Genomic DNA, 15,921 nt, shown 5'->3' on the forward strand with positions numbered 1-15,921 from the left:
TGTGAAAACCACGCCCACTCTGGCTGCAGGCAGTGAGGAAGCAGAGAGAAGCTGCACACAGACACACTGCCCCGCTGTCGCACTAAGTTTATAAAGTACCGATACTAATAAAAAGTGAAAAAGTATTTTTTTTAACGGCTGGGTACAGCCGTAATTTTCTAGTATCGGTTTACCATGCAACACTAGTTTAAACAGTTATTTCATTAGATTCTGTTGATAATTGTAGGTAATGTTTGAAACTAAAATTCTTACAGAATGCACCATTTAAATGTGTGTACCAGTAGATAGACTGTGAAGCTTGGTTTGTTGATGGGAATGATGTCCTTAAACTCAAAATTAAACTTTTTTTCTTTTTTTTTTTTTTTTACACATTTAAGGTTGTGTCTACTACGGAAGCCCTAAACGGCCATGCATTCATATATTTTATTTCCTCCGTTTTCCCGTGATAACGAGTTAATTTCCTCCGTTTTCCCAAGATAACGGGATCATTTTCTTGAGATCTCATGATAAGGAAACTTTGTTTTCCCGAGATATAATCAAATCGAGATCTCCAGAAAACAAAACGATAGTGTAGTATATTACATATCATTGCAGGAAACATCATTCAGTGTAGCAATGTCAGAGGAGCAGGAGCATATCGATCACTGCGTCACATATATTTTCAATCAAGGCCTAACACAGGCTGACATTGCATTATGCCCTGCTATTATAGATAATATTCACATTGATGTGCATAATCTAAGAAGACGTTTAGCAAGGCTTCAGCTAAATCGGTGGCGCAATCTAAGTGGGCCTGATGTCGTTGTAGCGTCCCCGCTGAATGATGGTCAGACTCTCTAACTGATGGTGCAAAGTGTTTATTACAGGAACCTTGTACACACCTTCGGACACACCGTAAGAGCTTGTACCCTTTATCAGCCAGGTGCACAGTAAATAATTTCACCACATTCAGCAAAAATCATGCAGGCACACTTCAAACACGCACACAAACGATTCACAGGAACACAGATGTTCTCGGTTAACAGCGAGACGCTTTCAAAATAAAAGTCCCGCATTTAGTGTCTAATTAATTGATGAAATAATAACCTGGCTTCAAAGAATATCAGTTAACTAAATGAAAACAAGATGTTCTTACAGTTATCACATTAAAGGTCTTTTACAGTCGTTAGACTAACTGAATGACTCATTCACACACACACACACACACACACACACACATACACACACACATTATATCGTTATCTCGGGAAAACAAAGTTTCGTTATCTCGAGATCTCGACCAAAATTATCCAGATATCTCGGGAAAACAAATGAAATTAACCCGTTATCACGAGAAAACAAAGTTTCGTTACCTCGAGATCTCGAGAAAATGATCTCGGGAAAACGGAGGAAATAAAATGTATGAATGCATGGCCGTTTAGGGCTTCCGTATTAAATCATCTTCTTTCATTATAATTTGATGGCTTTGCATATTGTCTATTGGTAAATGTTGGATGAGTGGTCATAATAATATGAATGATACATTTTTCACTTTGAGTATTTGACTGATTGATTACAATATGTATTTTTTAGGCATGTGACAACTGTAACTGTTCACTGGGACAAAAATACGATAAATCAGAGTATTTTTAAAACTTAGATATGATCACTGGTTTATCTGGTCATCATTTAACCCTCATAGAAAGGAAATTGTCCAAAAAGCACCTTAGTCCTTGTGATGAAGAAAAAACCTGGTCAGCTGCAAAAAAATTAGTTAATTTCAGTAATATTCTGTCTTATTCTGATGTTGACTTTGACTCCCAGATCTTTCCGTCCAGAATCCAATTTATGCATTTAAGTTTTTAAAAGCAACTGTAAGCAATCTTTTCCTTTCAGTTAACTTCCTGTCCATTTTGCAGTCAGCAGTCCCTTCCCTTCTTTCTCAAAAATAACTTCATCCATTACTTGAGTGCGTACACAAACTGATGAGAGCAGCACTGACTTTAAAAAAGAAATGTGATCTCTAATCTTTCAGGAAACGCAGAGCAAAGTCGTTGTTTTCCTAACTCCCTCTTCACCACACCGTTCTGGTACACTGCCCTCATCTGCCTCTCTGTGTCGGGCTCTGTTTTAACATCAAGTACACACAAGATACTTAAATACCTTCGCTTGAGGTCAAGACAAATCTAGCAATTTAATGGAGTCAAGACTATTTTGGCAAAAATCAAATAAAGATACACAAACTTTTTTTTTTTTTTAACTCTGGTTGACCTGAACAACAGAACATGTTAAAAACTTCCTCCTACCTGTGATTCTGTATGCAGCAGATCTGACTGGAATGATAATAGGGAAATTACACAACAAGTAGTTCCGACCAAGCAATCTGATTGGTCAACAAGAAATTTAGACCGTGCTCAAATCAGCATGACAGCACGCCTGACTCATTACTCAAAATATTACTCCGCCAAGTCTGTGTATCCATCTCCATGGCAACATTGTAACGGTCAGAGCTGGAGTAGGAAACGGCGGAAAAATAGGCTACAAAATGGATCGGTTTGTTTTTAATTTTGATTTATTTGCTTCAGCGTTTGTCCAAGGAGGACAGCAACAGGGCCAGGCTGGGAGCGAGCGAGGAGCTTGAGATAAACATGCGGGAATGAGTTACCAGCAAACGGGCACGCCACGAGAGAGTGTCCCGTAAAATGATCAGGGTGATGGAGAAACAAATGTATGAGTGACAGCAGAGATGAGGAGTTTGCCGCGAGTCAAACTCATGTCCAGCTTTGGGATATACATGACTTAAACCGAAGAGGGTGGAGTTTTCTATGACTCTTTTTGTTAAGTGATTTTTATGCATATTTTGCTGATGATAATAACTAATAACTATATAATTGTGATATTTTTATATTGGCAAATGTTCCACTGTTCAGTAAGCACTCCTCATGTTCTGATGATTTATAATAATAAGCGTCTAAACAAGAAACAACAATGTGACAATTGTCGTGATAATCATCAGGCATGAAAACGGGTCAGCGGTGAAAAAGGTGAGAAGGACACCAACCCCCTCAGCGGGTCAGGGGACATGGTCCCCTGGAAGAAAATTTTAAATATTTCATATCTAAAAGCATCAATCTGAAGCATTTTGAGAAAAAAATCATGCAGAATTACAAGACACAATGAATGTATAATAAAGCATCTATCTATACATGGTCACATTATGCTGCACCTTCTTCTTGTGAACTTCTGTTTGACAGTGTGCCAGCAGTGCATGGCTGCCCTTGTTTGCATAGTTAATGTTTTTCTGACAGAGAATGCAACATGCAAATCCCTGCTTACTGATCTTCCTGAACACATCTGCTAGATGGAATGATAGCTCTTGTCCTTTTACTGTGACTTTGCCTTCTAGCTTGAGCCAAGACCAGTTCCAGCTGCAATTGATCCCTGACAACCACAGCATCTTTCTCTCCTCACTCATTCTGGAAAAACAATGTAAATGTTAGGGTTAACTTCTAGTTTAGCCCAATGTTAAAGGTAGCAAGCTATTCAGTCTCGAAAAGCTAGCTTGCACGAAGAGCTAACGTCGTTATTTGCTCCAACTTTACCTTCAGCCTCCAATCAGTCCCCTAGAGTTTAGATTCTCTGCCGGAGCCCGAGCCCAACCCGACCTGGACTGTTGGGTCGATATTTCCCGCCACAATCCTCAGGCCGGGCCGTCAAATGACAAGTGATCAAGCATTTGTGTTTTTTTTTTAACTCAAAACAATGACTGTATTTCCAGCTAGAAAACACGCATCTCTCTCCTCCCTCCATTGTTGTTTGTGTCTGTGTCGCTGTGTGGTGTTACACGTGAGTTGTCCTCATGATGAAAACGTGACTTTTCGGTACGTGACATCACTCCCCGAGATGCAAGAAGAAAGCAAAAATATATATATTTTTACCATGGAAAATGACAAAAATATTGCAGTTCACTGATAATCCCTGGTACACCTTCATGTCCTGTCCATAACCCCCCCAGAAAAAAAAAATCTCATCGGATCTACACGATTCACATGGGTCACCTATTTTGGTTTCAAAACTGCGAATTTCGCTGAAAGATGAGTGATTTTCACACCTGAATCATAGAAATGGACTGATGAGAAGTCATTCTATATACATTGTTTGGGCATTTCTTTTGTAAGTAAAAAAGTAGTGTAAAGAGTAATCTATTACTCTATTACTACTAAAATAACTCATGATATGTAATTTATTGTGGGAAAAAAGAGCACTACGAATATATTCACTCCTTGTTCCCTTTGAATTCTCTTTAATGTCTGTAATGAACCGTTATCTTCCATTTTCAAACACAAACCCGACCCAAATATGCACCAGTTGGCCATTCACTATTTTCGCCTCTATCACTAGCTCTTCTCTAAATAGTAAAGTTCAGTTTACAGCATACTGTGATTTTACCAGCGTCAGATCAGATCTGAATGGTCTCTAACTGCTGCCTGGCGTGTCTAAACCTGCTGGGTGGGGTTGATCTGATCTATCAGCATATTTCACCAATGAAACCCACTCAGGCTGTTACAGTAGCTCCTTTCTGTGAGATCTTTACCTGCTTGGAGCCACATGACACATTAGGACTTTGAGGATACAAACTTACTTGAGTTATAACATATGTAATTAATTATGGGATCATTAAGTTTATATAAGACAAAAGAAAACAGTATATTGGCTTTAATACTCAGAATGGTTGATGAATTGAATTATATTTTGACATATTTGGTGATAAATTACAAATATAGGTTTATATGTTTATATGAATGTACATATATTACAAATGTACTTTTTTATGTACACATAAGCATAAGTTATGATTAGATAAGGAAACCTATGATGAATAATTCACCAAAGACTAATGAAAGGGGGGATGAATAGATAAATTCACATTTCCTCCCACTACTTTTCCAAAATGTAATTAGAATTTGCTTTTTCATATGCACTTCTGTTTTTTTTTTGTTTATGGACTAAAAACAAGTACATGCTCGAATAAAAGATTTCACTCACTCATTCATTCTTGGCTGACATGTGGCCATATTACAGTATACAGAATGGCTTTATTGTCATTGTAAACTCAGCATACAACGGAATTAAGAGAGCCACTCTATTTGGTGCAACATCACAGGATATAGAATAAAAACAGTACAAAAACAAAAAAAAGGATATATGAAATGTAATATAAAAAACAAAGTATGAGGACGTGTCTGATGTAGGCCAGATCTGTGGCTTCAACAATTTTGGTATCTGGGTTTAAGGGCCCAATATTGTGTTTTGTCCATGAAACTTGGGAATAGTCACCAGTAGGTGGCACCTGCGCTCTGTAACTTGTTGACTTCTCTGTGCAATAAAAGAAGTCCAGAAGAAGTGATTGAAACAGCCACAAATGTGTCAGTGTTGCTCTGTGATAACATCTGTAAAATTGTTTGCATATAGACCTATAGATAGCGACACACTTACTTTGGGTCATTGTTACGACCAGGGCCTAGGGGAAACCCTGGTGCAACAAGTGTGTGAGACTCCCCCCTTCCCCCATCCTCCAAGCACCAATACCATTTTTAAATAGTTTTATTCAAAACAAACACAATTTCAACAATCAATTAATCATGCATGCTGGCAGTCTGAGTCAATGGAGGAGAGAGCCCGCAGGAACTGGGAAGAGCTGGCCTTTAAACGCTTGTCTGTCAGGCAGGAACCAATCAGCTCCCAGGAACAGCCTGCAATCAAACACACCTGCAACCAATCTTACACACACTCATACTCTCACTCAGGTAAAAGAGGGATATTAAAAACAGACAACAATGCAAACATTTATGACCTCTAGGGTCGCAACAGTTATCTATATAGTTTTGTCATGTTGAATCCACATTCTTCCTCAATCTTGTCAGATTTCCCAACTGCACGACCACCCCTGTTGCAGTCAGCAACCCCCTCCCTTCTTTCTACAGCACCCCATGAATGTGCAGAGGTTATTGCCAGACAGCAGCAGACAGAAGGATTCCTGCTCCGTGAGCCGTCATGAGCAGAGAGGGCTACCTCTTTCTGGAGTTCTCTGCCCTCATTGAATAAAGTGGGCAGGGAATTTATTTTCTCTTTTACGGCATCAGCATTACTGCATTAAAACAAAATATATAACTTAGTGCAGCTTAAAGGAAAACTAAATCTGGCCCCTTCACGGTTAAGAGATCACGTAAACAAACTGATGAGAGCAGCACTGATGCAGCTCTGCAGCACAGAAATGTGAAAAGTCCCTGTAACTGTAAACTGTCTAAAAATTAGATTTATGATCTTTTAGGAAACACAGAGGAAACTCGTTTTTAGTTAAGTTGTTTGGGGGTTTTATTTTGTTTGTTCTGCATCTTTTTAACTCTGGTTAACCTGTAAAAATTCGGCCTAGCTGTGACCTTACAAGCAGCAGATCTGACTGGAACCACACTCATACACTTGAAATACAGGCACAGCTTGATATGACTGTAAATGTCTGATAAATTGCATTGATATTCTCCTACACAGTATTTTTTTTAGGTGTTAACAGGACATTGTAGTCCTACAGTGCCACCTTGTGATCTTTTCTGCTTTTATTTTGAAATGCGCCGTTTTCTTCTTCTGATGTTTTTTGTGACGCTGAACTTCCTGCTACTCTCTCTTTACAATGTTCTGCTCACGCATGGAGGAACGGTAACAACTTGTAAACACACTAGTTATTTATCATGTTCATCTGTTTTGTTTCTGCAAGTGAAGAGTTTACATTGTGATTTACCTCTTTTTATTATTTTTGTATTGTTCGTGCCTTTTATTTCTAAGAGCACCGAACTGTGAGGTGTGTGTCGAGTATGTGGAGTGTGTATTATTATCAGATGGGATTCGTTAAAGAAAAAGGAGAATGTCATTACTTCATTTGTTTATGAGTTAATCGCACATGTCATCAGCAATATATTCTTTCTGTGAACAATTACAATATATTGTATTTCATTTAAAAGAAGCATGTGATGCACTTGTCATAATAGAGCGTATATTGAAATATTACAAATATTTAATATTTCATCGTTATTAGTTGGATACATTGATTTGTATTGGGTGTAAACATGATTAATATGTGAACATGATTTGTGTGTGAATTATTTGTCAAACTACAGAGAGCCATTTATATTTCTTCTGCTTATGGTGCTCGTTGACAGGAAGAAATAAATCAACACCTGCTTGACACTCTCTGCATCTTGATCAATCATTCCAAGGGGCTGCTACAATGACCAAAAGGTAGTCTGCCCAAATGTTTTTTTTGTTTTTTTAAAAGATATGTTTATTGCTTTTTAGAATGAGGAAAAAAAAACAGAAAACAAAAAAATGACCTTCCCTCCCCCCACCTCAAAACTTGAACAGGATCAGCACATCATAAGTAAGACATAATAGTAATATTAACAACAGGAGCCACAGTCATGACAATAAGATAAACATACAGATTTAAAAAAAATTTAAATGTGCAAAGCGAAGGGTAAGGTGAGAGATACACACAGCAAGGTGTTTCACAGTGATCCACACATTAGTCCTTTCCTTGAAACAGTTGCAGTACTGGGTCCCACATCTTATCAAATGTGTCTTCCTTGTCTTCATTATAAAGTCTCGGTCCCTCCAGGTGAGGCATATTTGCACCTGTGCACCATTCAGCATGCAGGTGTCTGAACAACAGAACGTGTACAACAAACTTAATGGTAAGATCACGTGGTAAGCTACTGTAATCTTTTAATCAAGTAGTTATAGACAGCATGTACCTAAAATTTCCATAAATTCAAATGTTGCTGCTAGTTTCACTTTACCACTCAGCCTGCAGGTTAAAGCCTGCTCTGCTTTGACGATTGGAGAGGCTGCACTGGGTCATTTTAATTTCACTCACCTGCATGAATCCGCTATGATCAGGAGGACATTTTTCATCACACCAGGATGCATATGTTATGCACTACCAAATGTAGAATCTGTTTTTCTTTCTTTTTTTTTTACACTGATTACTTATAGAAGACACCGCCCTTTGATGTCAAGGTGAATACAATGTAATCACATATAAAAGCACAGTATCAACAGCTTTAACCCTCGCCCCACATGGCTTTTTGCAGAATGGTTGGTATGACTGACACTGATAGTTTGAAGTCCTTCCTGTGTGTTTTTTTGCTTTATGTTTGGGGTTGAATATCTTCACAGCTCTCCTGCTCACTGCAGTTAGTTTTGCTACATGCTTTTCCTGGATTTTGCTGAAAAAAAAACTAAAGAGGGCTGACAAGAAGCCATTTTCACAGGAAAAACTCAAAGGAGCATAGCTTTTTTAACAGATTGATTGAATTGACTTATTGATAAAAAACAATGAAGTAACAGATTGTACTGCTGGATTAACAGCAATAGGCTTTTATTACACTGCAAATATGCATAACAGTAAGATAATGTATACATAGATCTGTTTAAATTATTTTAAGCATTATAAGCAGATTAATAATAAATCCAATGTAACTCAGCCAGTGCCTTTTGTCTCAGGTACTTCTCCAAGCAGTAGACAGCAATGGGATCTGTGTCTGTGTCAAACTTATTGGCAAAGAGATGATGTTGCTCAAGCAGCCACGGTAGGTCTCCAGCACCATACACACATATCTCCCTGACATGGTTGCCATGACACTCTGGGTACACTGCCTCCAGTGTCCCCTGTGACCCCTCATGCAACCACCACTTCACCAGCCGTGCAATAGCATTCATGTCTGTCATGTCATATTTGGAGTTGGGCCAAGTTGATCCAGGGACACCAGGGATCCGTTGAATAGTTGCCCAGAGAAACTCATCAGGACTGTAGGTATCTTTGAACCACTCAATTAGAGCCTGTATTCGGTTGTCCTCCAGCACGCTGTGGACGTAGCCTCTGCTCACCACAATGTAGGCATTTCCTGACATAATAGGCAGGTTGAATGGAGGTGGGTCCTTCACCTTTCCTGATGCCTGACACAGTTGAAAAGAACTAATTAATATGATGGTGACAGACATTAATGTCAATCTCAAAACAAGGTTTTTGCAGTGACAAAATTACTGTGCAAATGTAGCAAATTATGAAAATCTCCAAAAGGAAGTACCTGGATTTGTCCATCAACTATCTGGTAAGCATTTGTCACCCTCCACTTCTTTCCTCCTATCTGCTCTGACTCCAAGCTGTTACCGCCTCTCAATGAACGCAACATCCGTACAATCTCCAAGTTGGTTTTCAGTGGGAAATCCTGACCACAAAGGTTGATGAAGTATTTCCATGTTGTGCTGGCGTTATAAAGATCAGCCATACAGTTAAGGTCAGCCTGGACTCGTGGCCAGGCAGCATAGACCACGCTCACAGACTTGCTGACCATGAAGACATTTGGGAAACAGGAAGTAATGCCCATGATAGCAGAGAAAACTGAGATGTCTGATTTTTTGTCAACATGGACACAATAAATATTTTGAGGTGAATAGATGGCTCGAAGCAGTCGCTCAAAGTTCTGCACCTAGAATGTATGAAAAAAACAATGAGTTAAAATCTTTTTTGTATATGTTACATGAGTTAGTTTTATTTTTGGAAATATTTAAAGGGGCTCTCCGGCAACTTTCAATAGACTGCCTGCCTCCAAAATGCTTCTTTCAAACTGCAAACAAACTGCATTCAGAAATGCAGGCTTTCTAATTTATTCATCCAAAACCAAGCAGATTTAAATGTTTGAATTTGAATTCAGATTTGGGCTTTAGAATTTGCATACCTTATGATGGACAACCATAGAATAAGCCAGAGGGAAGTCCTCTTCCTCCTGGCTCAATGGGTATGGTAAGTATTTCCTGCTTATCTTGAATTGACTGCAAATACAAAATATTGAAGAAATATTACAGGGAATGTATTCTGCCAAAGATTTCAGTTAGATTCAGCACATTAAGGGGACCTATTATGCTTTCTTTATTTTCTGTTATCTATATAGTTTTGTCATGTTGAATCCACATTCTTCCTCAATTTTGTCAGATCTGCCTAAACTCTGTGATTTATGGAGTTTCCTTATGTACAAAAAGCTCAACTGGGTGCAAAACTAACTGCTTACTGTAACAGTAGCTGCCATTAGCTGAGTTGGCTGTGCAGATGTTACCCAACTCTCCCCTCTGGACCCCAAGCCTGAAAACTTGCTACTCCTAGAGGTCCAAAGCTGCTGTGCTAGTCCCAGTCAGAGTGGAGTCTTTAAGATCCTAGTCCAGCTATATGTAGCTGCTAACTGAGCTAACTAGCTGCAAAGAGTAACTCTGTAAATCACATATGTTTACTCCATAAAATATGACACGGTTTAAAGCAACACACCTGCAGTCTTGAGTTGCATTGATATAATACTCATCAGGGATCTGAACACTCTTCTTGAAGTCTTTAGTGATGGTCAGTAGTTTGGCCTGCTCAAGTGCTCCCGTCTCTCCCAGCAGGATAGCAGAACAGTTACACACTTTCTCTGGGCCCCCATCATCATTTGTGTACTCCAACCAGCTATATCCCATAATGTAGCTCGGATTCCAGCTCATTTTGGGGCGACTGACCCGAAGCATCCATAGTGAGCCCAGTACAACACTGAGCAGCAACAACTTCAGGAAGCGTCGTTTCACTAGCCTCATTCTCTGAGACAGGATTTCAACTGAGATGTTTGTACAATGTGAGTTATGTTATTGCTTCTGGAAACAAGAAAAGAAGAGTGATATACAAGCATCCATTCTGTAACTAAACTATAAAACATAACCAACGATAAAATACAGAGGTTATCATAATGCAAAGTTCAAATTTCGATGTAGAGAGTGTTGACTTAAACAGCAAATCTGCCCATTTTCAACCAGTTTTGTATTTAGTGCTGCAGATGAAAATTGGAAAACTTTCTCTCCATTTTAACTGCATATAGACCAGATTTTAGCCGTTCTGTTACAAAACACATCATGAGTGAAAACAGTGTTGGAAACATTTTAATGATGACCAGGGTGGCACTGTGTGGAATCATGATAGTCTACTTAAGTGTTGGACTAATTGTAACAGGTTTTGTCGCACACTGACGGTTTATGGTGTTTGATCATGAGACGCTGAAGTTGGTGTTTATTTTGAGAGGTGTTGTTTTTTTGTATCATTTGAAATAAATTAATTTACACATCAGACCAAAGTTTTTTGACAACTTGACCATGTTTTAATCCCAGCAGCTGATACAAAGAGCAAGGGAGCACGCCATCTACACCAGAGTCAGGTGTACATTACTGACCAAACAAACGGTGCATCAACACTAACACCGAGATTCCACCAGATACGTGTCCGCTACATTACGGCTCTGCTGAGGTTTCACTCCAGTCTGTTGCTGTGTCTCAATTCAGGGATGCCGCTTTTGAAGGCCAATTACGTCACAACACTGCACGAAGGCTGTCCCAACTCGGTCCTTCAAATGCAGCCCACAAATACAGCCTTCTTTTACCTCTTTTTGGAGGATGCACCGCTGCTTAAAATAAAAAAAGGAAGAATGAAAAAGGCAACATCATAATTTTGTGATCTGGTCTATTGGTCCAGTGTGGGGCAGTGCATTCTGGTTGTTGTATCCTTTCTACCTTTTAAAGAAATTGACAAATCTGAGTCAGTTTTTTTATGTGCCTGAACACCCATTTAAAAAATAGTTGCTTATTTTCCACTTGCAAAGACAGCCCAGTTTTATATAAGGGCCATCTAGGCAGCAGTGAAATACTTAAACTAGTTATGTTTTCCAGCGTTTGTGAAGGGGTTTTCAAGCTGGGAGCTCGCTGGTTCGCATGCTGCCATCATTACAAGAATTTTTAATACAATCCATAGACGTATTTGACAAAATGTTTAAACTGTTATTTCATTAGGTACTGTTGATTATTAGTGCCCGAGCAGGGAACCTGCAAGGACCCTTTTGTTTTTCAAATGATTATTTTTTGCTATTTTTCTTCTACCAAAATGAATACATTTTTCACTGCCTGAACATACCCCAAAACTCACCAAACATGGAATGTAAGTCACACCTGGCGAAAAATTGTATTATCTATTGTCGTTCTGAATTTCCACCACTAGGTGGTACTGTTATTAAGGAAAGTGCGTTTTGGCTAATAACTACCATATACTTTGTCACACATTCAAAAACCTTATATCCACGCGTTCAGTGAACTGCGATGAATCTCGAAGTATAGGCCACGCCCATTTCCGCCGACTGTATTTTTTTTCGCTAGTTCGCAAAATGTCGAAAACCTACTTTTTCGTTATCAAAAGACTTGTAATAGAAAATTTCATTTTTGAGCTATTAAATAATAACTTCCTGCAGATTTGGTTCCAAATAGGAAGTGTTGCATATTTTGACAATGGTGTTTGGCTGACATGAAACTTAGGATACTACTTTGACATGAGCCCCTGAAGGTCTCTGCAAAATTTAAGGCAATGACCACAAGGTGGCGCTCTTTAAATTGAAATATTTCTATATCTCCACATCGGTTGAGCGGATTGACACAAAACTTGGTATAATTATTGCCACTGCCCTCTTGAGGATATCTGACGTGGATATCAAAGGACTTACCAATCCGCCACTAGGTGGAGCTCTGTTGCCAGTTTAATTTTATATTTGGCCCTTTGCCCACACCACAACACTTATGGAAATGAAATTCATAGGGGTGGTATAGAATGCCCCTTGTAACTCACACACCAAAAATGACCACCAGATGGTGCTATTTTCAATGAAAACGCGTTTTTGGCCCATTACTCCTACATAATACATGGCACATTGTTAAACCTTATGTCCACGTGTTCCCTGAATTCAGCTGAATTGTGTGATGTAGGCCACTCCCACTTTTGCAGTAACTTTCCATTCGCAAAATCGCAACAAATGAAAAACGTACTTTTGCGAACTCTTCCTAGGCAGTTTGAGCAAATTGCACCAAACTTTGCATGAAGCATCTGTGGACCCTCCTGCCAAAAGTTATCAAAAGAATTTTGATAGACCGAAAGACACCCAAAATATAACACAACAAATTCCTACACATTGTGTTCAAAACAGACAGTCTTTTGTATTTTCACCAAATACATTCCGATTACCACAACACTTTTGGTGCAAATCGGCCAATAGGTGGTGCTCTTGTCGCAGTCTAATTAGTGTGAATGGAAAGTAAATGGGAAAATCTTCAGATCCTCTTCAAAACTCATCAACTTTCAACCTCTCCTTGTCCCTTATACTTTGAGCTACAGACACCATTTCACCTTTAAAAAGTAAGAATACCTTTAACTATTGGGCACATATTCAGTTTTTTAAAAATCTTTTACGCTTTTAAATCATCACAGTTTCAGCTGAAAGGATTTTCAGCTCGTATTCTCATTTCATAATGGTTGTGTATTGCGTGAGCTAGAGTGCGTAACATCATCGCTAGAGTCGAGAGCAGCTGGAAGAACTGTAGAAAAAATTCTCTACAGCTTGATTTGGATCCCACATATTTTACTTCACATAGACAATATATGCATAGAAATGTAGGAAATCTTGTTGGCTTTCAGCTGATGGTCTTATTTCAGATGTAGGACTTACAGTTTTGGATGTGGAAGCCCCAGAGCGACAAGTACTCCAACAACTCCCCCATAAGCAGCTATGTTAATTTTAAGCCTAAATTTCTGGAGGAGAGCAGACAGTATCTGTTGTGTCTCTCACTCTGGTGCCTTGGTTTTTAACTTTACAGAAATAAACAAAAGACATCACAGAGTTCAGCAATGTCTCCTGTGACTTGATATAAAAATATTTTGGCGAAAAACATTACACTTTCTTCAAAAATTGCAGGCTCTGCTACTGCTCCAGCACGTGTGCAGCCACAGAAACTGTAAGAAAGCTGTACAGGTCAAAGTCCAACAGCACCCTCTACTGATACAAGGACAACTAGCAGTAAACAAGTCAGAACATGCTCAGTCACACTGAAATGCAGCAGTCAGTGAGCAGACCGTGGGAAGCTGCATGGATTTTCTGTGTGTTTCGCTAATGATGTGTGCATTCTTGAGGAAATGTAAGTGGTTTCTGCTTGTAGTTATGGATAATTTGATCACTATAGCAGTTTGTGTTAATTGACATCGAAATACATTGTGTGAGTTTGAGTTAGCTCAGTAGCCTGTGTCTCAGTCGTAGTTACCTGCCATTTGCTAGCACTACAGCTTCATTTGGATTGTGAGGACTTATTTAATTTATAATGCCAATATTACAACTCAGTCTATTTGTTGTGATTATGACCATGCATATTGTTAATAGAGTTTAAAGGTCGAATTATTTACTGTGGTTAACAGTCAGTATGTAAAGCCATCATGCTGTTTAGCATGCTTTGCCTCTGCTAATGTTATGTTGACATTGTACTGCTTATTCCAACACTAATGATATATTGCATTCAGCTTTCCAGCCTTTTCAGACATTCTTTAATACCGACAGGCATCAACCAGCTTTAATTGTAAGTTATGTTTGAAACGAAAATTCCTTTTAAAGTAGAGGTCGACCGATTAATCGTTTTGGCCAATTAATCTGCGCAGATAGGACATTTTACAAACTATCGGAATCGGCGGAACTTGGCTCCGATAGTGGCCGATGGCTGCAGTTTTTTTCCACAGCGCCATTAACTGCTTCTTCCCTGCCCTGCTCTCTGTCTCTCTGATCACTAGGGGGCGGGGCTGCTCTTCACACACACACACACAGAGAGCATGGGAGAGAGAGAGACGGGGCGTGTGCAGCGGCAGCAGAGAGAGGAGAGAAGTGACTCAGGTGGTTTTAAGTGCATTAAAACCTTCACGAGTTGAAAGTCAATAAACATAACCTCCTTGGCAGAGGCAATAAGTACCACTTGTTCAACAAGCATAAACGTGCATCATATTTCAGCATAAACAGCGACATTTCCACTTTAGCTGCTGGCTGAGACAAATCAGCCCCCCACCCCCCGATTTGTTTCCAGATATTACGGAGTTTATATAGTGACTTTGCTGTTGTAAACTTTACTGTTGCTGCAGTGGAAACAATATGTAGTTATATTTGAAATATAAATGAATTCCTGTTCTGAATTTATTCTTTAATAAAAAGATAATTAAAAAAACAAACCATTCTTTAGTAGTGATAAAGAACAGGACTATTAAGAGTATGGATAAGATAAAGATAAAATCTTAACATACCATCCCTAGCTGGTTAGTGGTTACAGCCTGACTATGGGAGGATGAGAAAATCACAGTTCAAATCCCTTCACTATACGCCTTGTTTAACCAGGGTTATTTTGTGATTATTATTTTTTATGGCACACAGTGCCATCACTCATAAAATGTGAAGGATCACTTAATTACAAGTTTAAATTAAATATATTATTATGAATTATATATTAATCACATATAATAACATATAGCTAATAGCGAGACAGGGATATCGGCCGATTAATTGGCTATCGGCTTTTTCCTGCTCCAAACTATCGTTTTTATATCGGTCTTTAAAAGTCCACTATTGGTCGACCTCTATTTTAAATGTTTAATGTTGTGTACTAGTAGATAAACTGTGAAGCTTGATTGGTTGATGGGAGTGATGGTCTTAAACTCTAAATTAAACTTTTTTTTTTCTTTTTTTTTTACACATTTGAGGATGTGTCTACGTATTAAATCATCTTCTTTTATTGTAATTTGATGGCTTCACATATTTTTGTAAATTGGTGAATGTTAGATTAGTGGTCATAATGATATGAATGATACATTTTTCACTTTGAATATTGATTGATTACAATATGTATTTTTTAGGCAAGAGACAACTGTAACTGTTCACTGGGCCAAAAGTACGATAAATCAGAGTATTTTTAAAACTCGTATATGATCACTGGTTTATCTGGTCATCATTTAACTGTCATAGCAAGGAAATC

General features: G+C 38.7%; 1 protein-coding gene across 1 annotated transcript; it reads right to left on the reverse strand.

Moving 5' to 3' along the window:
* Positions 1 to 8,373: 8,373 nt before the first annotated feature.
* On the reverse strand, positions 8,374 to 11,926 carry LOC115581195 (beta-1,3-galactosyl-O-glycosyl-glycoprotein beta-1,6-N-acetylglucosaminyltransferase-like). The gene is made up of 4 exons (XM_030416104.1): positions 10,352 to 11,926; positions 9,771 to 9,864; positions 9,120 to 9,521; positions 8,374 to 8,988 (listed from the first exon to the last, which is right to left on the reverse strand). The coding sequence occupies exons 1-4, from the start codon at positions 10,651 to 10,653 to the stop codon at positions 8,491 to 8,493; spliced, it is 1,296 nt and encodes a 431-aa protein (XP_030271964.1). The 5' UTR covers positions 10,654 to 11,926; the 3' UTR covers positions 8,374 to 8,490.
* Between the last annotated feature and the right edge of the window lie 3,995 nt (positions 11,927 to 15,921).

Source organism: Sparus aurata, chromosome 5 (assembly GCF_900880675.1).
Source record: "Sparus aurata chromosome 5, fSpaAur1.1, whole genome shotgun sequence".
In the NCBI taxonomy this organism is placed as follows: domain Eukaryota; kingdom Metazoa; phylum Chordata; class Actinopteri; order Spariformes; family Sparidae; genus Sparus; species Sparus aurata.